The sequence below is a fragment of the Gekko japonicus genome, unplaced genomic scaffold, assembly GCF_001447785.1.
Source record: "Gekko japonicus isolate JY-2015 unplaced genomic scaffold, Gekko_japonicus_V1.1 scaffold53, whole genome shotgun sequence".
Lineage (NCBI taxonomy): Eukaryota > Metazoa > Chordata > Lepidosauria > Squamata > Gekkonidae > Gekko > Gekko japonicus.
In genome coordinates, this window is record NW_015162474.1 from 869374 (window position 1) to 879961 (window position 10588).

General features: G+C 42.1%; 1 protein-coding gene across 1 annotated transcript in view; it reads right to left on the bottom strand.

Moving 5' to 3' along the window:
- Positions 1-3869: 3869 nt before the first annotated feature.
- The window catches only part of KCNMB4 (potassium channel subfamily M regulatory beta subunit 4), a 34026-nt gene continuing 27307 nt past the window's right edge, over positions 3870-10588 (bottom strand). Inside the window, exon 3 of the mRNA XM_015405715.1 lies at positions 3870-4038. Coding sequence (XP_015261201.1) covers positions 3870-4038 — 169 coding nt within the window. The remainder of the gene's footprint in view (positions 4039-10588) is intronic.

A 10588-nucleotide genomic window follows, 5' to 3' on the forward strand; every position in this document is an offset into this window, starting at 1 on the left:
TAGTGTATATGCTGACCAGTCAAAGAATGAGGAACCTGGCACTAGGCTCTGACAAACAAGTCTGTCGAAAAAGGATGGCCCAAGACAGGCCTGCTGAAATAGGACATCTAAAAGTCTCTGTTTTACAGGAAGACCTGTCCCTGTTTACGGAAAGACCTGTCTCAAGACGACATTGTTTAAACAATAATGAAACTTGTAGTAGTGGGTCATTGTGAGTTATGGAGAAATGTTAGGAAAGAGTAGAGAAAGTTAATACCATGTTTGGAAGGAGAAGTGAGGAGTGGAATTTGAGGAACAATTATGCGTTCAGGATTCTTGTCAGCCAATGGCAAGCTGCACAGCATTTGTTAATTTCCTTACGTCGGGTCAGAAAATGTATTTAAACTTGCAATTGGATCGATTGGGTGTGTTCAGTTCTCTGAGCTGTGCACCCACTACTTGCAAGAAGTGTATTCAATAAAAGATTATTCTGCTTTATTGTGAGGTCTGTCTCCAGAACCTTTATTGGTAAGAACAAAGTGCATTTCTATCCGATTTACCTTAGAACCATTATTATTATATTTATAATCCATGTCTCTCACTGAGCCTCAAGGCATATTACACAGTGTAAGTTAAAACAATCAATAGGATGGGCTACAAGCATGGACGGCTTCAAAAGGGAATTAGATAAGCATATGGAGCAGAGGTCCATCAGTGGCTATTAGCCACAAGGTATAGATAGGGGCTCTGGGGCAAGCGATGCTCTGTATTCTTGGTGCTTGGGGGGGGGGGCAACAGGGGGAGGGCTTCTAATGTCCTGGCCCCACTGGTGGACCTCCTGATGGCACTGGTATTTCTGGCCACTGTGTGATACAGAGTGTTGGACTGGATGGGCCTTTGGCCTGATCCAACATTGGCATCTCTTATGTTCTTACATCAGATAAACAACACAGTGAAAGATTTGGATTGCAAAAACCCATGGGTTACTTCAAATGCAAGTCTAACAAATTTATGGTGCTATCCTAAGCAGTTAGGCCCTTCTAAATTCACTGAAATCAATGGGTTCAGAAGTGTGCAGCTCTGCTTAGGATGCTGTTTTAGAGCTGCAGTGTCCTATAGACCTTGAGCATGTGAAGCTGCCTCATACTGAATCATACAATTGATCCATCAAGGTCAGTATTGTCTATTCAGACTGACAGCTCTCCATGGTCTCAGGCAGAGGTCTTTCCCATCACCAACTGCCAGATGGTTTAAATGGGAATGCTAGGGATTGAACCTAGGATGTTCTGCATGCCAAGGAGATGCTCTACCATTGACTCAAAGTCCCTTCCTGGACCTTCATCTAAGTACCCGAACTCAAGTCTACTTCTTACCTTTGCAGAGAAACCACTTCTATTTCTTATTTGTAGAGAACCCAATGAACATTTCTATCTCAATGGACTTCATAGCAAAAATAAATAAAAAATGGGAGATGATTCAGTGGATCTGAATTTACATGTTGAATCAAACTATTTTGTAAATCTATAGTATAGATTTTTTCTTCTTCACAAAAAAGAAACAAAGGAATTTTGTTCTATTGCATCTCAAAGTTTGCCTCCACAATGAGTAAGGTTCAGAGGATATCACTGAGAACAACAGACAAAAGAGTTTGCCATTATTTGTCAAATGGCAAAGTAGTCAGAAGGTGGCAATTTTCCATTCTGTGAAGTGTAACAATGCAAGCCCTGGAATGTTTTGCTTGGTTGTCATGGTAACAGAACTGTGGCATATGGAATAGAGGCCTTGATAGCAAGATAGTGGAGCAGTTTTTAAAAAGATGTTCTTGTCTGATCAATAATGTTTGGGGTAGTAATTTTAGGTACTTTAAAATAAAATCACATCCCTTTATCCATGACATTTTTGACATCTATTCCCCCTACATGCAGTGAAAGACATACATATACATACACCATGCATAATTTATTCATTACAATGGGCGCAGAAGACACACACACACACATGGGGAACAACAGATGCATACATAATTCACGAAGGGAAAGTCTGGAATAACTGGATTTGTTTTACTGGTGCCCTCTAGGTTTCTGGAACATCAATTTGAAGCCCCTGAGGGCGAGAAAACATAGTGATGACACAGTTGTCACAGACCAATCACATGGAGGCTTCCAAGGGTCAGGTCTAGGTCCATTTTATATGGGACCCAGACTGTCTAAACTCTGGTATGAAATAGTCCTGGTCTACAGATGGGGATAGGCACTTCCCAAATCCAGGTTTGGCAGATTTCACTGCAACCTCTACAGTTTCTATGTAGTAGCGTTTTGTTTTCGTTACAAATCACTGCAACAACATGAATAAGATCCCTGAATAAGCTTTAACCCTCATTGTGTGATTTTTGAGTTAAACATCTGGTATATAATCAGGTAACTCCAACAAAATAGTGAGAACAACTTTTTTTTACAAGCTTACAACTGTTATGAAGAAGAGGCTAAGAAGAAGCAAATACAAAACCAACCCAGTACCTTGTAAAAAAAAATTGCAGCCAAATTAAATTAAATGGATTTAGACTAAATTCACTTAAATGAATTCAATTAAATGTATTTATGCTAATTTAAACATATAATCCAACCTCTCTGAAGTGAATGGCAAAACAATCAATTTGAAGGGAGTCAATTACATACCATTCATGGTTTATATAAACATTTGGCTACAGTGATTGCAGAATTTCAGATTTCCTAGGATGGTGATTCATGAACATGATGAAAGATGACATCCTTGACAGTGGGCAAAAGCCATAGAAAAGTAGGTATTCCTGAGTCCTACTGATCAGCCAATAGTATTCAGGCACAACGATATACTTAAGGTACGACTGATTGCAGCAGCAGCAGCAGCAGCAAGACATGCCTAATTTCCAGATTAACAATTTCCAACTAGAAATGTTGTGCAATTTTATGATGAGAAGTAAACTTGTTTCCCTAAAGTGCACATGAATTGTTTCTGCACATAATAAATACATGGTTAACATACTGCCTGCTGATTTGGGGTTGACAAAAAGCTGCTGTTCTTTAGAAGAGTGGCTACGCAAAACTGTAACATGAGGAGATAAATATCATGGTGTTCAGTTTTCATTTGCAACATACTTAATCCTAAAGGTCTGAGCTATCATGTCCCCTAAAATGAGTACAATTTTCCATCCGTAGCAGGGGATCCAGAAGGAAAGGGTAGTTCAGTAGGGATCTTCCACGTATGGAACAGCACATGGAAAGGGAGGAAGCAGTAGAGAACTGGATAATTCCTAATGTTTTCTTTTTAATCACCAAACTATTTTGGAATCTCGTATGCTTGTTTTAAAATGCTCAAATGGCACTGCTGAATATGACAATTTATTTTGCCTCTCTAGAAAGTATAACACACTCACAGAATGAGACCACATGCTAATAAAAAAACCAACCACTTTTTTAATATTTCAGAAATACAGTCTATGAGAAAGGAAATAATAAATATTCTATACTAAATTATAATGTTAAGAAAGATAGTTTGCTAAGATGAAATCAACCACACTTTGGGTTTTCAGAAGCTGTCTTTCAGTCCATCCTGGAGACCTGGAGTGAAGTGCCATCATTCGGGTTTCATTCAATGCAGTACAGCCAGTTTGGTGCAGTTTAAGATCATTTGGTGCAATAAACATATTTGCTTTCATAATAGCAGAAGCGGCTAGCTGACATTTCACAGCATGGTCACCTAAGATTAATCTTCAGGCATTGGCAAGACCAACATCTGGCAATACACTGGGAATGAGCATTGCTGGAAAAGCACCATGGAAGCGCCCATCAGCTGCATTTGGCACTTCAGACTTGCCTACAACTCTGCTACTTTCCTTCAAGGGAGTCCTCCATTTAGGAGTGCTTCCTCTTCTTTATTGCTTCTGCTTTAACAGCCAAGCTCTTTGCGCAAATGGTCAGAATCACAATGAGGACTCCTACTAGGAAGGTAACCACTGGCCAAAGGAAGCAGTGCATAAGAACTGACTCATCATGTGTACGTCGTAACAGTACATCATCTGGCCTGTAACAGAAAAACAAAACAAAAGAGGGAATGAAAAAGAAGGCAGACAGTCAATTACACAAAACTATATTGTCGGAAACCTTTTAAGAAGTGATCAAGAGAACTATTTCATTTCATCCACCACCATTTGCTTGTATATTGCTTTATCAATTTCTATTGAATTTTCCTTGTGGTGCACAACTTAATAAAAAAAGATACAATCGATTTAAAAAATTCAACAATTTACAAACAAATACTTAATAAATATTTATAAAAACAACACAACCGCCCAGAACATCTGCCATAAACATTAAAATGCACTTTTCACATATTCAAAGGTCTTGCAACCTTTACAAGAACTAAATAATACAGAAAACATAATCCATAGCACAGGTTTTTGAAATTTTGGTTTTGGCAAAGGAAACCCTAATGAAAACAAAAGTGTACTTGAAATGCTTGAAAGCAATGTCTGCCTTAAGAAAGTGCCTTTGAAAGTACACCATGCATGCTACAGTATATACACAGAGTTCCTGAATCTAGGTGCTACCCCATTCATTTGAATAGATGCAGCTATTAAAGGAATGTAGATGCACAACTGCCTTCTCCATTGGATGGAATGGGGAACCCTTGTAAGCAGAGGAGCTCTATAGTAATGCTGGAGTAAATCAGTGGGTGTGACATTCTAGAAGAAGAAGGAGAAGGAGAAGAAGAACTATTATTTATACCCCACCCTCCACTCGGAGTCTCAGAGCGGCTTACGATATCCTTCCCTTCCTCTCCCCACAACAGATACCTTGTGCAGTAGGTAGGGCTAAGAGAACTCTGAGAGAACTACTCTTCAGAGAACAGCTCAGAGAGTATTGTGACTGATCCAAGGTCACCCAGCTGGCTGCATGTGAAGGAGTGGGGAATCAAACCCGGTTCTCCAGATTACAGTCCCCTGCTCTTAACCGCTACACCAAACTGGCTATCTGTCACTAAAATAGACCATTGCTGCAATGATCTCAAAAAATGAGCTCCAGATTCTGACAGAAGAAAAGCTGTGTGTGATTATTTTTGTAATCATCACAGACCCAACAGTAAAATGTACCACATCACCCATTTTGCATCAACTGCATCCAGACCTGAGTAATATAGTCTACAATATTGTTCAAGACAATTATCTGAATTTGACAGTCAAACTGTTTCAACCTCAGATAGAAAATTTGGAAAAATGATTAGCCAAGATCATTCCCTAATTTTAACAAAAATTGGGAGCAATTGGACAAATGATCAGCATGATACATGACAACGCTAGTTGGAAATTTCATAAAACTCACGAAGTTTACCACCATTGAAAATGAGTCAACACATGGCTATTCAGACTGTACAAAATGTTCAGTAGTGTTTTTTTAACTACGGCTGCAAGAATTATCTATGCAAAATATTGGAAATTACCGGAGATACCAACAAAACGAGAACTAGTAAATAAAATCTTGGAGGCTGCGGAATTGGATAAATTGACTTTATTGATAAAAGGCGCAACAGATTCGACATTCCAGAATACTTGGTCACGGTTCTATAATAGGTATGATAAACATATGTAGGCAAGCTTGCAAGAGACAGACTAAGAGTTTACTAAATGAAATATATACCTGTTTGGATGATAGAGACAGAAAAGTTGCTTACACAGTTCATGAGAAATTGTTATTAAGGTGCAATAGGCTTCAGTATAAATATTGGTAAAATTGAAAATAACCTCCATGTATCTGTTTGTACGTTAGTATGTATGTATATGTATGTATATGTTATGATTGTTTGTGTATGTTATGTGGAAAATGTAATAAAACCCTGCCCCTTTGGGGGCAGTCTAAAAAAAAAATGTTCAGTAGTATCTCTGGTTCTGGAATACCGAGAAACGGATGCCATTTAAAGGTCAAAAGATTACCATTCAGATTACAAAACAAAACATTTGAGACAGCAACTGCTATCTGCTGGGATATCACTTTGGATTAGGGTTGCCAAGTCCGGCGTTGCGCCGCAGCGGGGGACTCCTGGCTTGCGGGTGGAGCGTGCGCGCACAAAGCGCGTGCGCACTGCACACACGCCACCCGGAAGTGACGTGACGATGCCGGGCACGCTGGGGGCGGGGCCACGACCATCCGAGGGGAAAACATAGAGTTTTCCCTCAGATGACCATGGCCCCGCCCCCAGCGTGCCTGGCATGGTTGCGTCACTTCCGGGTGATGCGCACATCAGGGTGGGGCTCCCCCCTGGGGCCCGATCCACCGGCGGCGGGGAACGGGCCTCTGGGGCAGGGTTTTCCCCGCCCCCCGGGGGGACTTGGCAAGCCTACTTTGGATCTGAAAAAGATCATTAACTCCCTTAGCAGAGGAAACCAAGAAAGATGTGAACCCTGACCCAGGCCACCGTGAGCAGGCCTGTGCCTCAGCCAAACCAAGATTTCACCCACCATCTTGGGCCCACAAACAGCAATTGCTAAAAGCTTTAGTTAGAACAGGATGCCTCTTATTGATGTATGGATTTTGTAGGGTACATTCTTTGTCCTCAGATGACCATGGCCCCGCCCCCAGCGTGCCTGGCATGGTTGCGTCACTTCCGGGTGATGCGCACATCAGGGTGGGGCTCCCCCCTGGGGCCCGATCCAGGCCACCGTGAGCAGGCCTGTGCCTCAGCCAAACCAAGATTTCACCCACCATCTTGGGCCCACAAACAGCAATTGCTAAAAGCTTTAGTTAGAACAGGATGCCTCTTATTGATGTATGCATTTTGTAGGGTACATTCTTTGTCCTAAGTGGTTTGGAACAGCAGAATACCAGTGCAATAAAAGCTATTAACCAGCACTCAGTTAACTGACATGCCTGTGGAGACTTAGGAACAGGGGATCTTGTAAACTCCTGGTACACTGAGGACAGTTAACACAGTCCATATGGTAAACACATGGCCACCACAAGGACTTTGCATCAGACATGCATCTGGAGCTGCATTTTGTGAACGCTATTTTGAGGCATGCAAGGAACCAGTTTGAATCAGGGCTGTGGTGTGCAAAGGGCATCAATGAGTTTATGTCACCACAACAGGGCAAACAGCAGCTCCCTGAGGCTGTTTCAGGTTCAGAAAGCTGCACAGAGAGAAAGGCTGATGCTTGGGCCCAGGTACACTTAGGAACTATTGTATTGTTATTTACACCGTAAGCTGCCTTGAGTTCTCATTAGGTAGATAGGCAGCTCATAAATGTTTTAAATAGACAATAAACAAAAGTCTGTAAAAGGTCCATGTGGAGGACACATGAACTTTTAGATGTATGAATTGGCCTACTAGCTGTATTGAAAACCCCATGGTGTTCCCAAGCATCTCTTGCACATACCGGCCCTGCTCATTGAAGCACTGTGTGACAGAGTGTTGAACTGGATGGGCCTTTGGCCTGATCCAACATTGGCTTCTCTTATGTTCTTATTTATTTATTTGTTAGATTTATACCCCATCCTCCCCACTGAGGCAGACTCAGGGCGGCTTACATAATTAAAAAAAACAATTTAAAAACACATAAAATCTAGGCAATGGTGGAATAATAACTGAACCACACGTTCAAACCAGATTGTGTGACACAGCATATTTATGAATACACATGATGTCATTATGACCAGCTAACTTTCTTAAGTAAAGGTGCCCCAGTGAAGCAATTTCTTATACGTGTGGGGTGCTGATGCATACTTGTGCTTATCCACTGAATTACTGAAGTCTGGAGCCCCATGAGCACATGGAGCATTTGCATGATGGCAGCATCTGCTTATAGAAGTGGATATGGAAATCCACTTGCACAACAGTCGCACATGTGCTTCGGAGCCTTCAGCGTGCCCACCACCAAACCGTCAACATGGGTAGGAAGCTCCTCAGATCTCTGCTGTTTTACTATCACCAGCCTTCTTCATTTGGCCCGTCCCCCATATGTTCTGATAGCTGCCCAGTCACTTCAACTCTACTATGCAAATTTTAACCATGGGATCCCTGTTTCACTTCCTGGCAACTGGTGGTTAACTGAAAGAGGAGAACTGCAACTAAGATAACAAAATAGAGGCTGACAGATGTTCTGCTCTATAAAATTAAACCCCCTTATTATGGGAGGTCCTTTATCACAGCAGGTAATTATTCCAATAGCCTCAGGATATAACCCAGTAGTCCACAGATGTTCATTATTATATGCTTTCATTAATGAATAATTGCGTACAGCACTTTATCCTGTGCTTGAATAAAGGCAAGAACCACTCAAGTGCAGTAAATAAACACAGAACCTATTTTAGCACAATGGGCTTGCCTGCCTGCCTGCCTGCAGCGGGGGGGGGGGGCGCAATGGCTTCTGCTCCTTCCTGCCCAGAATACCACCACCTGGGGCTTGGCTTCTGCTCACTTTGCCACCTGTGGGTGTTCAGAAGGGAGGTGGTCATGGGCTGGCCTCAGGGCACACAGGGTCGTCCTCCCCTCTGCGAAGTGTAAGTTTACACTGTACATGTGCAGACAATGTATTCTTTTTTGGGGGGGGGGATTTAAAACCCTCCTACATTTTTAACAACTTTTCATATTTTTTGCAAACCTACAGAGCCCCTCAAGTTTGTTGGAAAATTTATCTTAAAAGAATACTTAGAAAAGTATTGGGAAGTAAAAGACAATTTGTTTAGTTTTAATAATTATTAATCATAGAATGCTTGGGGGATAGGATAAGTTAAAAATTAATTACTATAGTGAAATAATAGTTACCTAGTGAATTACAAAAAGAAAATTGTTGTAAAAATTAAGAAAGAGATGGGCAGGAGGTCGAAGCACTGTGGGAAGCCATATATTAGGGAGGGGGAAAGGGAGGTAGGTAGGGTATGAAAGGCACAAATGTAAAAAAATTTAATGTTGATTATGAATGTTTATATCCTAAATAAAAAAAAATTGACAAAAAAAAAAGAAATTTTACCTTAAGACTACACGACCCTGATCTGTGGATTTAAGTGTACACAGATGGAGCCATATTGAAAATTAGATACATTGATAAAAAGGGGCACCCTAAAGGGATTTTCTGTTATCTAACTTATCTAGCTTATACAAGCCTTGTCTTTATGCACAAAACCCTTCAAACCCCATTTCTTTCTCCATCAAGAACGGCAACTGGTTACACCAGCAGTTTTGTATGGGTGCCTACTCAGCTGCAGCGAATACATTTTTGGTGATGAACTTCACTCCCCATTTTGTTTATAAACTGCTGCATGATCAGTAAAGGGAAACATGTCTAAAGGCAAAACACTAAAATGCCAAGCCTGTACTTGCCAATAGAATCCAGTTCATTAATATAAAATATAGGCATTTTCAGATAAAACAAACCTGAGGCACTATGCAATCAATTACAGCACTGCTGATCTTGAAAGTAATTAAGGCTGGTGCAATGAGTCAGCACAACAGAAAGGTGTTTTTATGCCGAGGCTCATCTTTCAGCATTGTGAGCCTATCTGTTGCTGGCCATTGGAATTGGGTGCCACCTGAAGAGGCTCTTGTCACTCCCAGTTTTTCCTCTCCAGGAAATGAATACGGCATTGTACACTGTGTTGATTCAAGCCCTGCTACAGACAGACAAAACTGAAGTGTAGAAGTTCAGAAAACTGACAGAAACTTTTATCACCAGAGGGATTCAGCCTTCTTGAAATCATGCACACTGACAGGGTTATTGTGCTCCTGAACAGATGAGACGCCTAGAAGGCCAGCTGCAGTAGTGCAAAGAACGCCTTTCACTGATTCCTGGTGGAATTCCTGCAGCTCTTTACATCAAACTGGTCTGAGCCCCTTCCATTAATGCCTCTGTAATTCTGAGACTACTGTAAAGCATTCAGCATGGGGCTGCCCTAGATAAAGGCACAGACGCTTCAGCTGGTAATGAAAAAGACAGTTCAAGAATGTTATAGCAGTTCTTCAGATTCCAAACTGGACACCACTTAAACAAGCTGCTCATGAACTGAACAGCCCTAAAGAACTGAGTTTGTGCTGGATTGTATCCTAGACACTCGACTCAACGTCTTCCTCTGGCAGAAGACTCCACACCTAGCTGAGCAGACTAGTAGGATTTCCCCTCCTGAAAAGTATGCAGACGGAGAGTGATTTCAGCTAAGCATACCTTTATTTAGTTCAGGACAAAGACGACGGGACCAGCTCGCAGGCTGGTTATATATGTTCAGAAAACCCGCCACCAAGTACACCTAAACACACCCCCTACTCCCGATAGGCTATTTACAGTAACCGGGCGACCATTGGTCTCCCGGCTGAGAAGCTGGCCCTTTGATTGGGCCGGCTAGGATCCTACGGACCCATTGTCTTTGGACATGAAGCTATTGAAGAGTTATGCCTGGCCAGCCCGGGCAAGTCCGGGCATGTCAGGCTGAATACATTACACCCCTCCCCCCTTGGTTCAGAAGGCACCCACAGACGAAGTCCTTCAAGTAGGCGGGTGGCTTCTTGGGGCGCGTCGAGCGTCGGGGCTCCGGGGTAGCGATGGGTTCGGTCTCGGGGGCCCTGGGAGCCGAGGGGCCTGGGGCCGACG